Source organism: Lepeophtheirus salmonis, chromosome 11, assembly GCF_016086655.4.
Source record: "Lepeophtheirus salmonis chromosome 11, UVic_Lsal_1.4, whole genome shotgun sequence".
Lineage (NCBI taxonomy): Eukaryota > Metazoa > Arthropoda > Copepoda > Siphonostomatoida > Caligidae > Lepeophtheirus > Lepeophtheirus salmonis.
In genome coordinates this window covers 12,183,315-12,205,852 of record NC_052141.2, presented here as the reverse complement: position 1 = coordinate 12,205,852, position 22,538 = coordinate 12,183,315, and the positions used below count along the sequence as shown (strand labels likewise).

General features: G+C 34.3%; 3 protein-coding genes across 6 annotated transcripts in view; 1 reads left to right on the top strand and 2 right to left on the bottom strand.

Moving 5' to 3' along the window:
- Positions 1 to 372: 372 nt before the first annotated feature.
- On the bottom strand, positions 373 to 10,882 carry mv (lysosomal-trafficking regulator mauve). Of its 4 annotated transcripts, XM_040721160.2 has the most exons (5): positions 10,402 to 10,882; positions 9,613 to 9,953; positions 9,199 to 9,548; positions 1,709 to 9,139; positions 373 to 1,627 (listed from the first exon to the last, which is right to left on the bottom strand). In XM_040721160.2, exons 3-5 carry the CDS (start codon positions 9,347 to 9,349, stop codon positions 648 to 650), a joined length of 8,562 nt encoding a protein of 2,853 aa, XP_040577094.1. In that variant the 5' UTR covers positions 9,350 to 9,548; positions 9,613 to 9,953; positions 10,402 to 10,882; the 3' UTR covers positions 373 to 647. The 4 variants fall into 4 exon arrangements, with proteins under 4 accessions (XP_040577094.1, XP_040577092.1, XP_040577093.1 ...); XM_040721158.2 differs by having other exon boundaries at positions 373 to 9,139; XM_040721159.2 differs by having other exon boundaries at positions 373 to 9,139; positions 10,678 to 10,867.
- Positions 10,883 to 12,053: 1,171 nt separating this feature from the next.
- On the top strand, positions 12,054 to 15,167 carry Git (ARF GTPase-activating protein GIT1). Its single transcript, XM_040721161.2, has 3 exons — positions 12,054 to 13,233; positions 13,299 to 13,587; positions 13,646 to 15,167. The coding sequence occupies exons 1-3, from the start codon at positions 12,694 to 12,696 to the stop codon at positions 14,917 to 14,919; spliced, it is 2,103 nt and encodes a 700-aa protein (XP_040577095.1). The 5' UTR covers positions 12,054 to 12,693; the 3' UTR covers positions 14,920 to 15,167.
- Positions 15,168 to 17,661: 2,494 nt separating this feature from the next.
- Positions 17,662 to 22,538, bottom strand: part of LOC121125902 (uncharacterized) — a 49,749-nt gene continuing 44,872 nt past the window's right edge. Inside the window, exon 2 of the mRNA XM_040721162.2 lies at positions 17,662 to 20,780. Within this exon, the coding sequence (XP_040577096.1) occupies positions 20,297 to 20,780 (484 nt within the window). The 3' untranslated portion in view covers positions 17,662 to 20,296. The remainder of the gene's footprint in view (positions 20,781 to 22,538) is intronic.

The window sequence follows — 22,538 nt, the reverse complement described above, 5'->3', positions numbered from 1 at the left end:
TACTTTATTGAACTAAGTTCTTTCAATTCAATCTAACCAAGATTAATAGAAATACACCGATTAGTTAGTCCTTCAGTCCTGGCTATCTTTTTATTTTCTTCCCTTTTAGCTTGGATTGAAGGATGTAAAAGCGAAAAAAATAATGAAAGACTTCAGCTGTTGTAATTATCATAAAAGACCGGTTTTAGGACTTACAAATTTTATTAGAACCGGATTAATAGGACTGCTGTCTTTTTAGTTATTTAATTTTACATTAATCACTCAACTCCCGTTTAATTAAAGTTTAACCGCACTCTCAGTGATCACTGATAATATGAAATTTGATAGCCGGAGGAGCATCAAATAAAATAGAAATAAATAAAAGACCCCAAATTTCTTAAATCTTTTAATCAAAACGTATTTCGACATTCTATTATTAACATTTTAACAGCATGAAAATATAAATTAAATAATGACAATTGATAAAAAATATTTGATGAGTAAAATATTCATAATAATTTAATAATAACATAATATGTAGGTATAATTAAATTTATAATCATAATCAAATAAATAATAACTTGTATTATAGACATCTTCATGTAAGTATATAAATGGTATATATAAATAAGTATCTAATAATCATTAATCACATTCACGCGTCCCAGCTAACTCCCAGGCTCATAACAATCTACAAGTATAGAATCACCACTATCATCACAGTATAAATATTTAGGAGGTTGACTAAAACCCTTGGATTCAGATTTTTCAAACACAATTATTTCTTTATTTTGAGTAGAGGCATAAAGATGCTGATTATCCAAACTAAAAGCTAGGGAAAGTATGGGATAGTACTGAGACGTAGATATATCTCGCATTGGCGACAAATCCCAAGAAGACCACAGTCGTATGAGACCTGAAGCATGTCCTGTAGCTATGGTATTGACAGACACTCCTTCTGAAACGGAGGAGATGCAGAGTGCAGTCACCTGAGGCTCTAGGATTTTAGACTCAACCCGATGTCCATTAATGGTTGTAAGAATTAATTTGGATGAGAATTTATCAATTTGAGAGATAATAGCTAGGTCTCCACAAGTTTTAGACATTCGTAGGAATTTAATATCACTCTCACTTATGGTGAGTGACCGAATGAAAGAACGCTTTTTGATATCCCAAAAGATGAGGACGCCGTCTTTGGAGGCAGATATAACCAATCCAAACTCGGAGCAAATTTCGAGATTAGTAATAGCTGATGATTGAGCATAGAGCTTCAAGACTCCAAGGTGTTTCAAAGAAAGTGTCTCATCATATGGAAAAACAGATATATTTCCAGACTGAGTGCCGATCCATATACTCATATCCTTTGAACAAGTTCCTATGGACGTAACATGTTCCGGAAAATAAGTATTTTTCTTGAGTCCTTTCATTTGCAAGTAAAGTCTATGGTTAGAATTATTCCAATAAATAACTCCATAATCTCCATTAGAGCATCGTTTTGTAAAAATAAGAGACGCATTAGAGGGCAGACCATAAATTCGATTATTAGACATAGGAACTAAAGTAAAAGCGAGTTTCTTAATGGAAGATGACCAAATTATAGCTGGATTTTTTTCGTCAGGAGAGCCAATGTAGTTGCCCCATCGGAGTCCTATAACAGATTCAAAAACATTTGGAGCAGAATTTCCTTTTTTAGAAATAAGATCCATTTTCACCATAGGATGAGGCTTACCAAAAAGTTGCTTTGGAGTTTGACCATAGGTTTGAATCATCGCTATACGAGCCGACCGCTGTACAGAGTCTTGAATCGAATCAACATTAAACCCATAATAAGTAGAAGGATGAAAAACATTGATGGCATCAATTGCTGCCTGACCAGACTGTTTATAACCAAAAACTAAGTCTATCCAATGACATAAATTTTCACGAACATAGTTGGATTCAAGGGCTTGTCGATGAATCTTAATAAACATACGAGGATTTTTATGAGACCAAAGTGGAACTTCAACATCATTGACAACGACTCCATTTTGTCGTACACCGAAATTCAAACCTTCTTTGTTCATAAACAGATCTGGAAGACAAAATAAATCTGGAAGTAATTCTTTAACATCAGTTATAGAGTCTTCAGAAGCTAATCTCCATGTGTCTGCCATGGAATGAAATGTACGATCTGGTAAATCAAAATTTCCATCTTGGAATTTGAGAAAAAAATTCGTGAATGGAGGTAGTCTTTGAAGAAAGTAGAGGACAATACCAGAATTTGAATAATGGCTTCCATAGTGATAGGGACCTAAATCAACCCCAGGAAATTGAACATCATTCTTTCTTTGATTGCATTCCCTTTCAATTGTTTCGTAGGTCTCTTGATATTTACTCTCTTTGTCAGGATTTTGAATTGAAACAGGTTTACGCAGATTACGAAAGAATTTACTATCCGTTAAATCTAAAACCTCTGATTTGTAGTCACTCAATACAAAGGGATAGATGGGATATTGCATGAGGTCGTTGAAGCTTCGTCCTGCTAACTTATTCAGCTCCATTAAGTATTCAAAATTAGTTATAAGACCTTCTTGCCATCTTTTCATGATGACACAAGGATCTGAAGTCTCTGAAAGATGAGGGTTTTTCTCCAAAACTGTGTTAACAAATTCAACTCGAGATTCCTTTGAATTAAAGATTAAAAACCGAGTTACTCCTTGGTTTAAGAAAAGCTCAACACCGATTTCTTTCAATTCGTAACGCCTTAAATGTAACTCCTTGATTTCATCATAATACCAAGTCATGGTAAAAAATTCATGAACATAATACAATGCGTTGTTGCCCACGAGAACTTCTCCTTCAAATTTATCGTCAGGGAGTATAAGATGACATTGCTCCATCATGATAATATGATTATCACTACTCAATTTGTCAATGATTATTTCGCTCATTCCAAGGGGACCCACTAAAAGAAACTGAAAGGGATTATATTGTAGCCTTTCCTCCTCTCCTTTATGCATATGTTCTGGGAGATAATGTTTCTTTGATATTTTTAAACGACGTTGCTCAATTCGAATCCTCATTCGTTGTTCACCTTCTACCTCCCCTAGGAACCAACTTTTCGGACGATGACTCTCAAAAACCCAAGGTCCCATATCATGAGTTAATTGTTCCACAATGGATTTCCATCCTCTTTGTGCTTTTACTTTATCAATGAGGTTTAAACGTATTGCATCTATATAAGTTTTACTTTCCGCAGTTTGAGCTTTCATGACACTTTTTGTGTATTTCACTGCCATTTCAGTCAAGGACTCAGTAAGTTTTTCCAATCTTGATTTTTCTTTCATAAACTTATCCTTGACAGAATGAATGAATAAGGATTTGTTCTCTCGAATAGAGTGCAAGATCATATCGATGATTTCATCAGAAAACATAAATTTTGAAAAAATTTCGTCCAATTCTTTAACAAAAGAATAACAGAAATTTCGATCATCCTCTGACATTAATTGGCTATAGTTCTGAATCAATTCTTTGATGAGATAAATTGGATTATTTCCGAGTTTGTAGAGTGAGTGAAAATCTTTGGGCTTAGATAGAATCTTCAATATATGAATTCGCAAATCCAAGTTCACTAAAGGGCTCAAACCAAAAGAAAAAAGACGAGTGCTCATGAGCTTGAGATCTTCCTTTTGAATTATGGAGCGTATTTTTGGACGCTCAGATATTGAGCTCAACTCATTGAGTGAGAACATGACAAGGGATTTGAAGAAGAATTTCTCTGCTGATAAGAGCTGCATTGATCGATCAGAAGAACATAAAATAAACTGTCCTGCAAGTTTATATAATTTGCTGAAACGACTTGCCATTTGGACTCTATTTGCTATTTTTCCATTTTGCTTAATATATGCAGTTCTTTCATTTTCGTTGGCTGAGGATCCACAGTTGATAGAATCTCCTTTGTTAGAAAAAATAATTGGACTCAAAACATTGTTCTTCTGTCTGGAATTATAAACACTTGAATTGTCAATCCCATAAATTGATGTTTGAAGAAGAACGAGGGCCTCTTCAGCTATAGTCATAAATGACCTTATAAGAAATGGATGAGGGTTAAGAATGGTTTCCTCCAAATACAGATGCATAAATCTATCAAAGGCATCAAAATTTTCATTTCGTGTGTCCGTCACAAAATGATATACCACAAGACCAAATAAGTTATTCAGATCATTTGTAAGTATTTCCCTGGAATCCTGACCACATATATCTAAACATAAATTATTGGTATGTGTCACAGCCTTCAGAGTGGCTAGAAGTATACGCAACAATTCAAAGTTTAGAACAAGCTTTTTCAAAGTGGCAATATCTTTAGCTAAGACTCGATGTATGTGGTTAATAATCCCATGAGCCAAACTTAATTCATTCACAGTATACGGTAGAAGGGCAAGGGTAGGGATTAATGCAACAGAAGGAGATATAAGAGGTTCATCCTCCTCGAAAAAAGAAGAAGAATGATATTCCTGCAAATTGAATCCAATTATTTTATGTGCTATGTCTAGACACTTGTTGATGATCCCTTCGGTAACAGGAAAGGATAAAAGTTGATTTGACAATAGAAAATATATTTTATCTCCTTTGGTAGAAGATCGTTGCAACCAACAATTAATCAAATTAACAGCTTCACATCGAACTCCGGGATGTGGGTGGTTCACCAAAGAAAGGAGTACTTCAGGTTGAAAAACATCGCTACATCGTGAGTTACTACCATCTGGGGTATTTATGAGAGAATTTGCCAGTACATTTAGAAATTTACAAAGGAGTAAAGAGAATTTTCCTTCTATTGGAGATACTTTGTTAATTTCAGCTTCCATAACTTGACTTATTTTATGATTATCCATTTTCCTTTCCAGAGACTTTCTTCCCCATGGCTGATTACATTCGTCAACTATGTGATACGTACATTCTTCCTCGATTTCCTTCTTCGCCACTTCTTCCCCTTCCTCAACTTTCCATGAAACCGTAGCACTGTTTCCATGAACATCATTCAACGAATTATTAGAAGGAGACTCTAAGAGATAAATCGAGGATTTGGTATGAGAAATATAAGTGAATAATGGATCATGAATGAAAAGACAATGCTTTACCATCTTGGATACCATTTCCAGATCTGGAGGAGATCCAATAAGAGTTCCAAAAATATCACCTATTTCTTCAACAATACTCATATTCAATTGAAATTGTTCATCTTCAATGCATGATTCCTTTAGATAATGCATTAGCTTCGAATCAAAACTAATTTCCCTGAGCTGTTTATGATTGTGTGCGTGAAAATCATTAGAGAATTCCACAAGTCGACCAATGAGCTTAATAAAAACATCAAACAATGACTTTGAATCCATTCCACTCTGTAATTTGCTATACTTCTCTCCATCTAGTTGGTGTGAAACTAAGTTAGAAAAAACAAATACGAGTTCAAGTAATTCTGGATAGATCAAAATTGGGCCTTTGTCCACTTCTCTCCAATCAATGGTCAACTTGTGTGGATCAAAGAGTATAATATCCTCATTCAAACTTTTATTTACCAAGACAGACAGTGTGAAGAGACCAGGTTTTTGTGAGGCCAACAGTGATGAGAGAAGGACAAACCCATCCATTAAATCAAAATCTTCCTTTCCCTCAAATGAATTCAGAGCAACGTTTAAAGTTATTTCCAAACCTAATGCAAAATAAACATCAGGTAGTTTTAATTCTAGGATCCTAGCCTCCAAGAGTAGAAGAGTTCCAATCCCACCACACTGTCCCACTACATTCCAAAGTCGAGTTCCATGATTGTCAATCACTTCATCACTACAAAGACTTGTTACAACACTTGGTGGCAGAAGAGAAGAAGGGATATTATCCCGCTCCTCATCATATACAAGTAAATGTTTTGGATTTTGTGGATCAAAGTGAACTATAAGAATCTCTTCTTGGGACACCTGACTCATTAGTGGATGGATTTTTAAAAGATCTGGGAACTGTTTGATGATAAATTCTGAATTTCGAGACCGGTGCTGATGACCGCGCATGAAAAGCGCCAAAGAATCCTCCTCTTTCAGAAAACCTTTGCATATTCGAATGTCCGAATATTCAAACACTGACGGAAAAAGGGTCATCACTTGAGAAAACCCCTTTCCTTTTGAAATGGGATATTTGGCGCTTTTATTTGCAAAGGATAGTGTGCCATTAACTATCACACTAAGTTCTCCCTTACTAGGTCTCATAGAAATAGTTATGTGATTCCAGCCATTCACAGCAAGACCTTTCGAGTAGAAGGTTATAGTAAAGACTTCCACCAAATTCCTGGATAAGTATACAAATATATTTTTCTGTTCAGGATTTATATCAATCCCAATGAAGAACCCACTTTCGGAATCAAAGGTAAATACTGTTCCATTTTTATTTGTACACTTAACCCATAGAATGAAGGAAAAATCTATGACATAGTAGCTTGGTATTCGAGTACGAAATCGATAGTTTTTAATTGAGGAAAAAACAATGGAATACTTGGGAGTCAAAGGGTTCGTAACTCGTAAAGAAATGGTTTTAAGTAGTTCCAAAAAGGGCATCGCACTTGGAACTGATTCGGATTTAAAAATGTCAATTAAGTTGATTAAATCTTTTCTTTCAAGACAAAAATTAACTGTTGTAATGTCTAAAAAGTATGCCAGACTTTCAATCAAAGTGACATATTTGGCCTTCCCATCTATAATTAAAGCCTTGAACTCTTCAATCAGAAATGAAGGGATCTTCAATTTGTTAATGTATTTGCATGTTTCATAATCAACTTTGCAGGCTCGAATCCAAAAGGATATTCCATACTGTGCAACAGATGGAAACTTTTCCGCACAGGCTGCTATAAAATTAAATGATGTTTGAATGACAATTTTGTTTTTATTAATGGTCTTATTTAGTAGAAAAAGGGGATTCGCTTCCTTTTTATCACTTTTTTCCTCTGTAGAATCCTCATCTGATGCATCATAATGAGTTTCTTCATGTGGACATTCAATTAAATGTGTATTATTATCAAAGAAGTCATCCTTTTCGAATATGGGAGCTGTCAACTGGGAGGGCCTTCTTTTAGGAATGAAGTTCACCAGGAACATTTCTTTGGTAATGGGCTTTAAAACCTCAGGATTTGGTGCATTTTCAACGTAGTACTCAGCCACATTTTCCAAACATTTATTCAATGAATGAAAATTATAGGAGGAACCATCCCTTCGATGAGCGAGAACAGGCTTTGCAGTACCCAACTGAATGAGAACTTTAAGCAGAACAGAAACAACAGTTACGTTCGTTATATTGGGTTCCAAAGAGTCTTTAACTACCTTGTCCAAACCTTTCCAAAAGCAAAAACTTTTAAAATGGGGAAAATTGACAAGGAGTCGAAATGTTTCTTCCCATAAGATGACGAGTTCTTCATTCACACACTCAGTATTGACAATCAGATCATATAATTTTTGCACTGTCTTATTTTCTGCTGTTAGTTTGACAACTCGGTTATATTTGGTATGTCGGATGAGTATATCTTCCGGGATGCAATCACAGAAATAATCTTGGGTAATGTCAAATGCTACCTTACATAGCTCAACTCTCACAAAGGAAGAATATACTGAGAAGGCTCGGTCAGAGATTCCCGACAGTAAATTAGGAATATCATTTTGAAGCGCGAGTTCGTAGTAGCCAACGTTTTTGTCACTCTTGAATCGAGTTTCCCAAGTGATGCAGGAGGATAACACAAATAAACAAAAGGATGAGAGGATCTTATGGTTTTTATAAATTCTGAAGGCAGGGAGGATCACGTCCAAAAATATTTTTTTATTCATTTGAGGATGAACTGAATTGAAGAGACGCATTATATGATCCATCAAGTCCATGAGATTATCTTCATCTTGGAAAAACTTTTCCATGAGTAGCAAATAAGTGGAGAGAGTGGAGGAATGCTCTCCATATAGGGACTGTTCTTTCGAGTCAAATGAGTTTTCAGACGTGCAAAATGCAGAGTCTGAATCTGAGAACTTACTCGCATTATATGATGAGGAGACAGGAGAAGACGGAGTTGATGTTGCAGAGGTGGGTTTGTCCCTTTTCTTACGAGAGTCCTTATTGTAATGAGTCAATGAATAGTGAATAACAATCCGCTCTACCACTTTATAAATATCCTCACGAAGAGGAACTGGAGAACGTTGTAGAAGACATTCCCAAGCAAAAGAGGGATGAACACATAAAATACATCCTGTATCAAGTTTTAAAATGGGTAAAATAGAATTGAGACCATAGAGCCTTATAAGCTCTGAGGAAAATATCATGAGAGATCTAAATGCGGAATGTAGGTTTACAGTTTCACCGCTGTTACTGCACGTTCCTTTATAGGAAATAAATACTTTTTTCAGTTCATAGAAGTAATCTTCTATGTCTTCTTTAGGTAATTCATTGGATTGAGACGTAATTAATTTGAGTGTTTGGTGAAAGTCTTCATTTTTGACAAATATTTGAATACAATCCCCTTGTCTTTTGTCAAATAAGGCTTGTAGAGTCAATTTGGAGCCTCCGCCAAATGAGAGGGATGAAACAATGCGAAGAACACATGTTTGCATTTGTAATAAAGATGCTGGTGGAGGTCCGTTGGAATGAAATATCCGACTTACTGCGTTTAAGCTCGTCAGTATTATTACTTGAGAATTATCCCGAGAGGTAAAACAAAGCTCGACCAACGAGGTCAACAAAAGTTTAAGTAAGGGTAACAAAAGGTCCGTAGTAGTTATCCGTTCATTCTCATCCAATAATACAGATACTTTTTCACAAGCGAAGGATGCTACAAGAAGAGCAACAAAGTAAGATGTCTTTATATTTCGAACTCTCGTTTCTCGATCTATTAATTTGGTGAGTACATTCAAAACAACAATGAATAAGTCGTAACTTTCGTGTAGTTCATCAGTCACTGGGCTTCGAAGTGGAATACGTGCCACTGGAGCATATCCGTTGTGAATGGAACGTCTCCATTCGTTTATACGTATAGATTCATCACTTGAGCGCAGAACCATATCAAAGTAGTCAAAGTCTAAAGGATTCTGTGGAATATAGCTTATCTTTGATGAATGTAATAAAAAGCTTTCTTGAAGAGTTGACTCACTGTCATCATCATAGGCTGCAAAAAATGGAAAGTTTACATAATTAATTAATGATTTGAGTAGGATAATTGTTTACCTTTACTAAGTATGTTAATATATTTGGAATTATGAGTTTTTGAGACATCTTTGGAGGGGGGCTTTGATGTATAGCGAAGTCTATTTTTGAGTCGGACCTGATGTGACTTTTTTTGAATACTTAGAGGTACTTTTACTTTCAAATGGATCATTTTGGTGCTTAGCTAAAGAATTTTCAGGTAAGCTAATATTTTTGGAATGTTTCGAACTCTGACAATACTTGGAGTCAATGTTCCTCCAAAGTGCTAAAACATCATAAAAATCCACTTTAGGAATTTTAGTCTTCCTTTTCGCTAAATCTGCTTCCTCTACTGAACTCCGTCTTTCCTGTAGTGTTTTTTCGATTAGGTACTAAGTTAGGGAAGTCAATGAATATATATATATATTATGTGATCCTTTTTCCAAACGAACTTACTTCTAATAGATTAATTAAAAGTTCAGCAAATCCATGAGCATTTGATACAATGACATAGCGACCTTCCAACTGCTCCAAAAATATGAATATTCTCCATAGTCGTCCTTTTAGTGGTGAAGGCTGTTGTTTGTTAAATTCAGGATTCAGTTCCCTTAAAATCACTTGAACTAAATCCTCCACAACTTCAGGCCTTGCATGAGTTACACCTTCCTCATAGGATCGCATTAAAAAATAATCCAGCCATTGCTGTGCTTGCTCCAAATGAGGATTCCCATAACTTTTGTAGATCTTCCAGATTGAGCTGGAACTTTCTTCCTCCTGCGGCATACTCGTTGGAGCAGCTAAAAACAAGGGGATCATTAATCAGTTGAGCAGCTAGACAATAAAATAAAATTAAGGATGGGAATCATGAGGATCTTACACCGAGGCCGCCTACAAAAGAATCGACGCATGATTGTGATAGAATGAAAGAGGGTTAAAGACTTATTTGTTATTTTGTTATCTGGTGATTGGAAATATTAAGTTAAAGTAGGGAGAGGTGGCAAAAGGATCAACACCCACAAAGTCAACAGGAGATAATTCATAGGATATTTATAGACATGAGAACTAGATTATATTAGTCTATTAATAATAATTGATAGATCCATGATGTACAGTACTCTACTCCTTCTTTCATGCTCTTTGTCAATTTGTTTTTATACATTCTCGATTTTTAAAATACATTTTGTGTTCGAATTTGAAACTATAATAGAAATGAAGTTATGATAGGGTGGAATTTATAAATAATACCCTAAGCAAAAGTATCCAGGGAGAGGAGACGTCGGAGACACGATCCGATACAGTTGAAAAGAGCCTTTTGGCTTGAAATGAGCACTTACTACTACTGGGAAGTGGGAAGACACTGACATAGACACACACACACGCAATAAAGTACAGAAAGGAATCTCCCTCAAGAAAAAAAAAAAAAAAAAAGAGAGGAAGGGTTTGGCGGAATCAGTAGTACTTTTATTCCCAAAGAAGAGGCGAGAGTGACTGGTATTCACTTTTCGTCCTCTCTTTTCCTACCTATTTCAGTACTCTAGAAGAGTGTCTATAACTTCACCATCGAGTCTCCATTCAATGAGGAAGTAAAGTTTGTGTATGTTTCATTCATCCTAATTTGATTACCTAGTTAGTAGTTACTTTCCTAGGACATATTTAATATTATATTCTTATGTCATCAATGATGATGATGGAGTGACAGAACGGCCCTAAATCCGTTTTATGAATTAGTAGAAAGAAAACATCAACAGTGGAAATGAAGTGAAAGGAGGGAGCGCTGAATTTATCATGCTCCTGATTTTATGATTATAATTTACACTCAATTTAACATTTTAAATGTAATAATATGATTACATAAAAAAAAAGACCTTTAGTGGAAGAAGATTTTGGATGTCTTACTAGGAGGAGGAGGGGCAGCGGTTAGAGTTCCTCATTCTCATCCTAATAAACATTTGGGATCAAATATAAAGCTTTAAAATTAAGGGAGCAAAAGGAAGACCTCGTGATTAATATTTGTACAAAATATTTGCCATCGCAATATATTTTTCTCCGCCAGGAGCATCAAATATTACTGCATAATATATATATATATATATGTCCTTCATAAATTACTCCCTATTAATTGAACTAACAAGGTAAATTCTGCGAAGGGAAGAAAAGTTGCATAAGGGACAAAAAAAGATTTTATGACGTAATCCATTGTAGAATAGAGCGACATCTGGCGTGGCAAAATATATCGTTATGTGTAAGCTGCATGAGGATGTTAGTCTCGCGTAAAATCACGTCAACTGTTATATTCTCCCACTGTGTACTATAGTTATACTTGTACATGCTATGAAAATCAAGAAAGATAGAAAAAAAATATAGATTCTTATTGTATATGTACCCCAAAAACAGCTAACGTTGTCTCGAGTAAAATAAATCAAAAATGAAGGTGGTAACCCTGACAATCTGAAGAAGGTCTGGGAGGAGAGTAGCTTCGTTTTATGACGTTTTATTAGATCAGAAGCAAGCAGTCCTGGGAGAATGAGGGAATTAACAAAAATCCTACTCCATAATATATAGAGTAGGACATTCTACTCCGAGCCCAAGAATGACTTATATAAATTCCCCAACAAACCCTCATTTGCCATAGCCTTTCATAAGCATACAGCCTATATATAGATGTTCCCTTATCAAGTATTAGATAATAATGAAACCCATCTTCAGATTCAAAAGTCCCGCTTTTAAGGACATATTTCATACACCTCTAAACTTATTCAATCATATCAAAATATGATAATAGTATGAGAATCTACCAATCCAAACAATGGATAAAGGAGAGAGTGTGTATGGGAAGTGAGTACTGACTCTTGATTGGAGGAACATTCAAAGAACAGCTGCTGCTGCTTCAATTAGCTAGTTGGAGCAAAGAAGAATTAAATAAGAAGTAGTGTTATTTTAACAAATTGGCAGCAACGATTTGTAGAGATCTCACTTAAAAATATCTACTTGCATCAGGAATGACGTCATTGGAACACCAAATACAGGAAGATAACGATATTTTGAAAGATCTAAATAGAGCGGGAATAAGTAAGGAATTAATGGGCAAACAAATTTTAATGACTACTTTTGTGCTTTTGATGCATTACATTTAGCTAGCATAACAAATTCGCCAAATGACGTCACGATAAAAAATGACTTAATAAATCCGTTGTGTTTGCTCTACAACTTTTGTTCTTTTACATATATAATATTAAGAAGAAGAAGAAGCTTAAGCTAGAAAGAGAGGAGAGAGAGAGAGAGAGAGAGAGAAGGTGACTGAATAGGGAATAGCTAGGAATAGGTTGTGGACTGTCTATCTGTGTAGTTGTTAGATCACTCCTATTAGTCATATTTCTTACTACTAGCACTACTAGCATAGGGCATCCCAGCTAAGCAGTAAGCACCTCTACAGTCTATAAAGTAAAGTAGATGTAGGAGAGGAGGAATGCGATTGACTATTGAGTGTAGACATCAAGACTTGGGGTGGTGAAGTTATTGAAGGTGTCCCACTTGGACATGATATCCAAAGGTTCTTTCAAGTCTCCCCGTCCCATGAGCGTGTGCGGGGACTGCGGTGCACTGGGCCCCTCCTGGGCCTCCATCAACCGTGGCATTCTTCTCTGTTCGGACTGTTGCTCCGTGCACCGGACTCTGGGACGACACGTCTCGCATATTAAAGCACTGCGCCAAAGCAATTGGATCCCAGAACAACTCCACATGGTGCAATCCCTGTACGCCAATGGGGCCAACTCCATCTGGGAGTATTCCCTCCTCAACCCCCACAAGGCGGAGGCCCCTTCCTCCAATCCCACATCCAAGCCCCAGGCCTCTGATCCTCTTCATCCCCTCAAGTTTGAATTCATCCGTGCCAAACACGCCACTCTGGCCTTTCTCTATAAACCCACGGGAAAGGACGAGTTCGTTACGGAGTCCGAGCTGAGCCGGCAGCTCCATTCCAGTGTTCGCACTTCCAATCTGGAAACGAGTCTCCGGCTCCTTTCCCAAGGTGCGGATCCCAATTATTACCATCCAGAAAAGAATTCCACACCTCTTATGGTAGGAAAGAATCCTTCCTTTCCTATTTTAATCCAGGCTCAATTAATTAAGATTGTTGTTGATAGGTTGCGGGGCGAGCTGGTCAAGCGGGACAAGTTGAGCTTCTCCTCGTCTATGGAGCTGACCCTGGTGCTGTTGACAAGTCTGGAAAATCTGCGACGGACTATGCCAAGACATCGGGTCACAACACTCTCTCTCAACGGATTTTTTCTTCACAATTTGAATTAAGTGATAGACTAACGTATTATTTGTGCCAGAAACGACCAGAGCATATCTCTGGTCAGCATTTTCTTATTCCCGAGTCTGATAGATCACAGGGAGAGGCTCATCGCATTGCCAAAAGAAAATTACAAGGTATTCCAGCTTTCATTATTTTAATATTTAATATGTACGATTATTATTCATAATCTAGGTCTGAACAATTCAGTATTTGAAGAGCTTGCCATTGATGTCTACGATGAAGTGGATCGCCGTGAGACGGATAGTCTCTGGGCCTCTAATTCCAACTCTCCTGGTAACAAATCCGCAATTATTCCTTTTTTGCCCGTCAACCCTGACTATGGTACGACACGAAACCAAGGGCGCCAAAAACTAGCCAGACTTAATAGTTTAGAATTTGCGGGCCTTGTCATTGATGTTCTGAAGGAAGTTCGTCGTCGACAAACGGAGTTAGATAATAAATGGCCCCTTAAAGCCAAGACGACTCCAAGTCAGAGGATAAAATCTCTTGCTTTTGGGGGAGATGAGGAACCAATTTATGATCATGTTGCGTCAGATGATGACTACTATCAAGTTCCCGAGGATGATGAGGATGAATTAGTGGAGAAAGAGCTTGAATCATGCCATAACAACAATAATGCTAATAATCTCATTAAATCAAAGAAGGACTCTATATCGAATCGAAGTGGCGGCGGCCCTCACCTCTCAGGTGGGGACTACATCAAATTAAAAACTCAATTAGAGAGTTCTGAACTTAGAGTTCAGCACCTCATAGACTCAAATGATGACATGAGATCCGAGATTGCTCGACTTACTACAACTGTGAATAAACTTATACTCGAAAATAAAAACCTCCGAGTTTCTCCCATTCATTCAAAGTTTGAGGATTCACGATCGCTTTCCATGTACGAGAGTCGCTCGCCACCACCTCCTTCGAGTTCATCCGGAGTTCCACAGTTAAATAGTTATCTATCAATGAATTCCTCTCATACTCCTCGGGGTAACACCTCTTCACACTACTACGGAAATGATGTCACATATGATGAACCTACTAGGAGTTACTCAGCAAGGTATCCTTCCAATTATTATGATGATACTTCGGGTATCCTACCTAGTCAGGAAGAAGTCGTCCGACGAACCGAGGCAATCACGAGATGCATACAGGAACTCCTTATAACGGCCAAAGATGAAAAATTTGACGCATTTATTCCTTGTTCTGAGCGAATAGTTCGTGCCGTAACGGATATGGTTGTTCTATTCCCAGACGACATGGGGAACGAGTCCATGAGGAGTTCACTCAGTTCTCTCACATCCGCTGCTCAAAACTTTGAAAGAGAATGTGGGATACTGGTCATAAGGTCTCAGAAAGAAGGGCCCCTCTCCTCTTCCTTCGTGTCCCAACAAGTGATTCAAAATGCTTTTGACATAGCCAAATCCACCAAACAATTGGTTGCTTTCTTTCAGTGATCGTCTCTTTTGATACAAAAATGAACAGACATTGTGTATGTATGTGTGTGTTAATATTAATTAATTACACTAAGAAAGAGGGGAGAGGATTCAAGCCTCAATGCACTTCATCAAATATATATAAATATAATCAATCCATATATATGCAATCTACTTTAATCATAACTTTAGGGGGAAATCTTAATATTGTTCTCCTCGCCTTTCTTTATAAGACGCTTTAAATAATAAAAGATATTAATAACTATTATTCTAATTAATGATATAATTTACGGAAGACAATTTCCTATTGATTAATATGAATAATAATAATGAAATTAACAAATATGAGAAACTTGTAACCCCTTGTGACGAATCAGCCCGTCCTCAATCCCCTTGGTTGACAAATAATGATAAGATAATAATACAAACAGCACATAATATTAAAAAAAGTTTTTCATATCATATTTTTATTATAAACTATTACATCATATTCATAACAAGTACATACATATATAATGAGGCGTGTGTCCATATATGTATTACATAATTAGCATTGAATAATCCTTTTTAAGCAACAAAACTGGGGAATTAGTGTTTGATAATGAATAATAATAATAGTTTTAGTAATTTTTATATTTGTAGTAGTTGCTTTAATAAGAAACAAAGAAGGGACGTTACGTATATCAGTCGCTGTTGTATAGCTACAAGAGTCCATATATTATCGTGTGTTTAAAGTCAAATTGTGTTAAATTACATTTTGACAAATTGAGATATGATCAGTCAAATTTCGTACTCTAAATATCAAACCAACTTTTAGCTCTCGATTAGATGCAGATCTAAATAGAATATGAATAGATATATTGGACTTATTAGTGATATTTCTATATTTTAGAAATCTTTCTGGAGAGCTTATTTAGAAATAAATCTTATTACGTGAGTTTTTTATTTATTAAAGTATTTCATATAATAGCTAGGTTTTGGTAATAAATAAAAAAGAGGCGGTTTTTTCCTTAATGTTTGTCCACGAAGACCTATTAGATCAAATTATATTATAGCCACTATCTTTGAATCCTCAGTCAGTTTATTAGAAATACTCTATTAAAATCATTAGAGAAATTAGTTATAGAGGGTTTTCACTGACATAATACATTGGATCAAGATTGAAGGAAACACCACCATTTTAGGCTTTGAAAATTGATATTTGTACTGCATAAAACGGACAAATTTTCAAAAAATCTTGATGAAACTTCATCAAATAGCTTTAAAAATAAAATAAAAAGACATCAATTGCATGAATACTACTTGATGTGAATGATAAACACTGTTATTTGAATATAATCATATTTATATGAATTAAAAATGGGTAGATTTGTACAATTTTTTATTTTATAATAAATTAAAAGGATAATTACAAAAATATATCTTTTCATTGTAATAGTTAATTATTTTTATCAACACTGAAAATAAGATAATTTAAATATTTAATTTTTGATATCCAATCTTTCACTATTTCTTTTCCTTCATATTAATGAGAAAAATAATTTTCATTTTTATTGAACTTGGTTGTTTAGGCCCACAAAATGGCCGACATCCATATTTCTAATAAAACAAATTGGAAGAAAGAACAATTTGATTATTGAAAACATGATAATGGATTTAGCACTATTACCTCAACTTAAAATATGAGAAAATATCAAATAGAAGATGAAACTATGTACTACTTAATTACAGTAGCCAGGTGGTAATATCTCATTTTGTCTTTAGCAGAATTTGGCTTTAAACCAGCAATATTACATGTTTTATGTCTAATATAATTAATATTATTTGAAAATACAATGTTGGTTTCATAAATACCTTAAAGAATGAATTTTTGAAAATTTGTTTGATAATAAATTTTAATTTTACATAATATATATAATTATTAGAATATGTAGTTTTGTAAACACACTCATGGGTACATATGATTAATTATTGTGTAATTAAAGAACAAGCTTAAACGTGGGTGGGAAATGAAATTTTTATCCCTCTAGTATATTTTTTCATAGGAAGAATATTGTCATTAAAATACAAAATTTCAAAAGTGTATAAGGTACCGATTATAGGTCGCTAGGGGTGTACACAATCCAGCAAGAAAAATATTGAAGTGACAACTGACAAGGCTGATTAAATACTGTTCCAATGTATTCACTTGTTAGCTTTGGTATGATTTAGGGAATTTTTTTCTTCTGGATTTTTAAAGAATTAGAGATATGAAAATTGTCAAAATACTCGTTAGCATACATTTAATAAAAATGTAATATAAATATTATTCATAATTATTTTGCCCTTTTTTGACTATTCCAAAGTATTAACGAGCAATTAGGAGCATTATAGTTTATTTAATGATGTTTTTCAGTAGATATGCCCTCTATCAAAGTGATTAACATATATTTTGTGTTGATTTAAACTCACGAAGATTTATACAATCCCTAATACCTAATCACAGCATATCCCTAAACATAATATATAAAAGTAGGCACAACAGGTATATTAAACTTCTCTATATCCGAATATTCATTCTCAGTTTGCCTAACTAAGCCAAGTGGCCAAGTCAAAATCCTTGTCACCCAAATATTTTTCTGTCAAAAGCAGTCATTGCTGTCTAACCTTAAATTCATTTGTTTAAAAATGAAATTAAGAAATGGCTAAATATGTACAATAAATTTTGTTTTGGAACAATTAGGGACAATATAAATAGGATAGCTAGTGAAAAATATATTAGTATTTTCAATTATAATAGTTAATTTATTGTCTAAACCATGGAAATAAGATTGTATAACTAATTAATAGCATATTTTGAATATAGGATATAGGTTTTTATATATCAAATTTTAAAATTTAAATTTTTGATTAAGACAAAAATATATATATATAAATGTCACTTTATAGTCATGGCTACTTATCTACCTAATTTTGAATCCCCTTCTAGTTAATTTTAATTTGATGCACTCTTTGGCGTGCAATTTGTCTTTAAATTTGGTGATGGGTGTGATGAATTAAAAGTTTTTTTAAATTCTCTTGGGATATTTTCATGATTAATAATAAAAACTCTAATAAGCCTTCTGGACTCCAAAATAGGCGTAGGGAGGATAATTTTTATACGGGAACAATTACAATTATGTACAAATATTAATAACTAATTCGATACAAATTAAGGACTAGGATAAAAGACATGAATTATTATTTGATGACATTTTTTTAGGAAATACAATTTTTTTTTTTTAAATTTCCAGCTTTTTAGAATATTAAAAAGAATTAGGTAAGTAATTGACCGAATATTGTTAGGTTTACATGTAATGATGGAAGGAAATCTGCATCCATTTTTTACACTTATAGACAAGTTGTGATTAAGTTTAATTTCTTGGTGGATGGGGGGGGGGTGAGGGGTGATTTTTAATAATGTCAAATTTAAGAAATACAAATTTAAAAAAGTGGCAAAAGACCAAATTTGAAAAATAACTTTTTAAAAATATGTAATATTTTTTTACGAGACGATAACTTTTTTGATCATTTAAGAAAAACAAAAAAACATTATGAACAGGAGAAAATGTTTGACTTCACAATTGTGACAACAACAAAAATGAATTGGCAAAAAACTTTTTCTTTTAGAGAAATTTGACGACAAGCTTTTAGTCTCCCCACGCCCCCGTAGTCGCGGGCCAGCCTATTGAGCCCAGAATAGTGTTGTATTGGTCTTTATTTAGGAACGTGGTACATTTCAGTCCAGTCCGGTCAAGTCCCAGTTTTCGGTCCGTAAAGAAGTTAAAATGGATCCTTTGTGATATCATTGAAGGTGGTATATTTTTATGCAAGATGTTTTCTATTCTTTAATACATACCTCATACATTTTATTGGCTTAATAAACCAATGCCATTTTTAGGACAAATACCAAGGACTAACTGTCTTAAAGAACGTCCCTAAGACTGGACTGGTCCGAATAAATAAAGACAAATAGAACACTAGACCAGAATAGATTGTTAATCAAAAAAGATATAATAAAAATGAAGGAATATTAATCAAGGATTCGTAGGGGACTCCATTTCCTTTGAGAGGGATTGGGTGGAATTATAACTTCTTTATGGTTTATTAATCACATATGTACACTCCCGAAAACGAGAGATAAAGACTACACCTAATTAATTTACATAACTACATCGATAATTAATTAAATTATTAGGAGGAATCTCTACTTACATGGCACAGATCTGTCATTGATTTTATCTTGTAGGAGGAAATTAAAAAAGATAGGAGTTGTGTAATTGAAAAGAAAGGACATTATCATGAGCATGGGCTCGACTCATATTTGTATTTACTTTTTTTTAATAAGATGTAAAGCTATCTTGTTTCTTGGATTAGAAGAAAAATTAAGGTCAGAATTTCATTTATTGCACGTCAATACTCATAATATCTGAATTTATTAGGGTTGGATCGGGCTAAGAAGATTGGAGTACGGTCCGGCTTAATTTTATCAGCTCTAGCACCGGTCCTTATTGGTCTTTTATAGTAACTACACAGCTGAAATGACGTAGTTATTATCTACTTCATATCAGCTGTTGAAGTTTTAGCATAGTCTCTTTCAATGAGACGAGATACCTAAAGTTTAAAGTAAGAAGTGTGTAGATAGAACGATTAATTATACTCAACACAGTGTTACTTCACAAGTACAAAAATATACAGTCCCTTTAATTGTCATCTGTCGATGTTTCCACTTATTTTACCTTAATGAGTGTACTGAACGTTGATTGGTTGAATTATAATTAGCTATAGTTGAGCTGCGAACAATTACCAAAAATCATTGAACAAAAGTTCCATAGTTGGGAAGGATTGGCTAACTTCCAACTGATTTTGGGCCTTTTGGCCCTGTTCCTTTCTGAAGGAAAGATTGCATAATACAATACATGTTGTGGCGTGTCAAGTATTAAACGTTCTAGCTAGCATTAATTATTTTTTTCGTTTTCATATTCTTCAATTCTAGCTAGGAGTGAAGAAAATAAAGATATGACTAGGACTGTAGGACTAATGAGTGGTAAAAAAGACCGGACCGATTAGAAAAAAAGACTGAAAGGAGAAAAATAAAGAACAGTCCTAGGACCGATCCAACACTTCTATTTATTAAATGACTCTAGGGTCCTTTAGTATTTATTATATGTATTTAAAAAAATGGTTTCTTTAGGGGAGGGATAAAATAAGTTTTTGATATTATGAAAGTGTTTGTAAATAAAATGCCCATTTGTCAATAATCAAAAATCTAAGAATAAATAAATTTAACTGTATTTTAGTCCAGTTCTTGAAAAGTAGTTATCGACGCTAATGATTTCCTATAAAAAAAGTTAGTTTGTGTCTGTTCTGGTTGATTTCTTCACCGAATAGGATCAATTAAACTCATAAAAATGTCTAGAAAGAACTTTTGTAGAAGAGGCAATTGTGAAGATCTTGGCTCTTCACTCCTAGCATTATTTTCTTCATAGAAAGTCTCAAAGAACTGCCAAATCTTGGGCTTTGATTTATCTAGTTCATAGCGTTTGCATCGAGGTCTCTTGGGAGATGGATTGATATGCATGGCAGAGAGGAGCCAGGGAGGGAATCGAGTGATTTGGGGACGAGCAAACTCCGTACATCGCTTTACTGGATGCTCATATTTGTAGCATGTTAGACCAGCAATGTTAAAAAAAAGACGTCCTAGGGCATTTGCTACTTTTGTCTTGGCGGAGCGAAGGCATCGCACAAATTGGAGATCACATTGACATGGACTACGGGTAACAGGTGAGTAGTTACACAAGCCATTCTTGCAGTCTCCTGGAGATAAATACTCTCCAGTCACAGTGAGACAAAGGTCATGGGATCTGAAATGAATGAGAGATAATCTTTATTGGATATATGAATACACAGATATAAACGAAAAAATAAATTATGTTGATTTGATTACATTCACGTACATAATATGTGCATTGTTTATGAATATCAAATGAGATAAACATATTATCTCATCATACGTTTAGCTCATCTCATCATCAAATATATAACTAATAGGATTATCATAATTTCTAAAAAAACAAGGTTCATTGACCACCACCACCTTACCTATAGATTACTAATATAATATAATGGTTTATAATATTCGACTGTGCGATACATTCTAAGAAATATTTTAAAATCATCACCATTTAAGATAGAAAGAAGTAATTAGCAAAGATACTGAATCCCCGAATCTCTAGGTCACTGACTATGCTGTCATTAACATTCATAATGAATACGCTCTTAATAAAATATGGTATTAATCACGGCGTTACCTTGCAAAAAAATTGTTAAGTAAACTTTGTTGTTGACTAGGAGAAAAGAAACAGTCAAATCGATAGGTGACGACAAAATACAATTTATATTTTGTTGTTAACGAAATAACGCCGTTTTGAAAGTCACTTAAAAGACAACAATATAAAAATTATTAGTACATTGTATAACATATGATATTGTAGGACTAATCAAAAACTTCAATAGGACATAACAACCTGGTTGTGTGATAACACGTAACTTGTTTCCTTCCGATTATGTCATCAATTCAATGAATTGCCTCAAATCCCTTATTTATACACATATATGTAAATAAATACTCATGCCTAATGGCACATTATATATAAGTATTTAGTAAATATTTATGTAAATGGTGTCAACTGAGGAATACTTATGTAAATACTAAATACATAATAATATCAACTCTTTCTGCCACAAAAACATTTCCAAAGGTACAATACGTTATATACCTACATATGTGTAAATTCATTGGGATTGAGTATAAACTGCATGACCAATTAAGAATACACATTGCAAAACAATTGATTTAGGTACATCCTTAAATGAGGAAGTCTCAAACTTCAACATACACACAAAGAAAGAGAGAGAGATATATCTAAGGTTGTAAATTGTAAGCATTTAAAAGAAAAAAAAAAAGAAACCGCTAATCAACATGGTAACAATGATAATAATTGGAAGAATATTTTCGAGAAGGAAATAATAATTTATTTGCATATAATAAATATGCAAATAAAAATCATTAAAAGCTAAATGCTTTCCAATAGAGTTGTTATATATCGGTAATGAGAAGAAAAATGGATGCACTTGATATTTATAGAGGAAAAATGGAAAGTAAAACCCTCTATAGCTTTGGCGGTAAGATGGATAGAATAGATGGGGTGGGGAACCTAAGAGACTTAGCTCTTTTGTTTTAGAGGGGAAAAATTAAAAAAATGTGTAATTCGGGCTGTTACCATGGAACAATTGCATTAATACACATTTTCTAACTAAAAATGCACATAAAGGTCGAAAATGCAAAAAATGTAAATAAAAGCATAAAATGCAAATAAATAAACTTAACATAATTTGGACATGACTATTTGTATGAGAATAATACTATAATTGAAAAGGGCCGGGCTTTTTGTAGTAAAAAATAGTTAAAATAAGCTGATCTACCAATATGTTATAAAAAAACGAAACCAAAAATGAACATGTTAAACCTGACAGTTTTGAAGAATGATTGTGAGGGTGGATACTTAGCTGTCATGAAGCTTTAATCAAAATTCGTCTTGAAAACCCTTGTACTTTGAATT

Bases quoted from the DNA above. Each gene is read 5' to 3' on its own strand.
- mv (XM_040721158.2), bottom strand. From the start codon at position 9,349: ATGATCCATTTGAAAGTAAAAGTACCTCTAAGTATTCAAAAAAAGTCA. The intron at 9,140-9,198 runs GTAAACAATTAT...CATTTTTTGCAG, and splicing joins TATTAACATACTTAGTAAAG to CCTATGATGATGACAGTGAG.
- Git (XM_040721161.2), top strand. From the start codon at position 12,694: ATGATATCCAAAGGTTCTTTCAAGTCTCCCCGTCCCATGAGCGTGTGC. The intron at 13,234-13,298 runs GTAGGAAAGAAT...TGTTGTTGATAG, and splicing joins AGAATTCCACACCTCTTATG to GTTGCGGGGCGAGCTGGTCA. The intron at 13,588-13,645 runs GTATTCCAGCTT...TTCATAATCTAG, and splicing joins TGCCAAAAGAAAATTACAAG to GTCTGAACAATTCAGTATTT.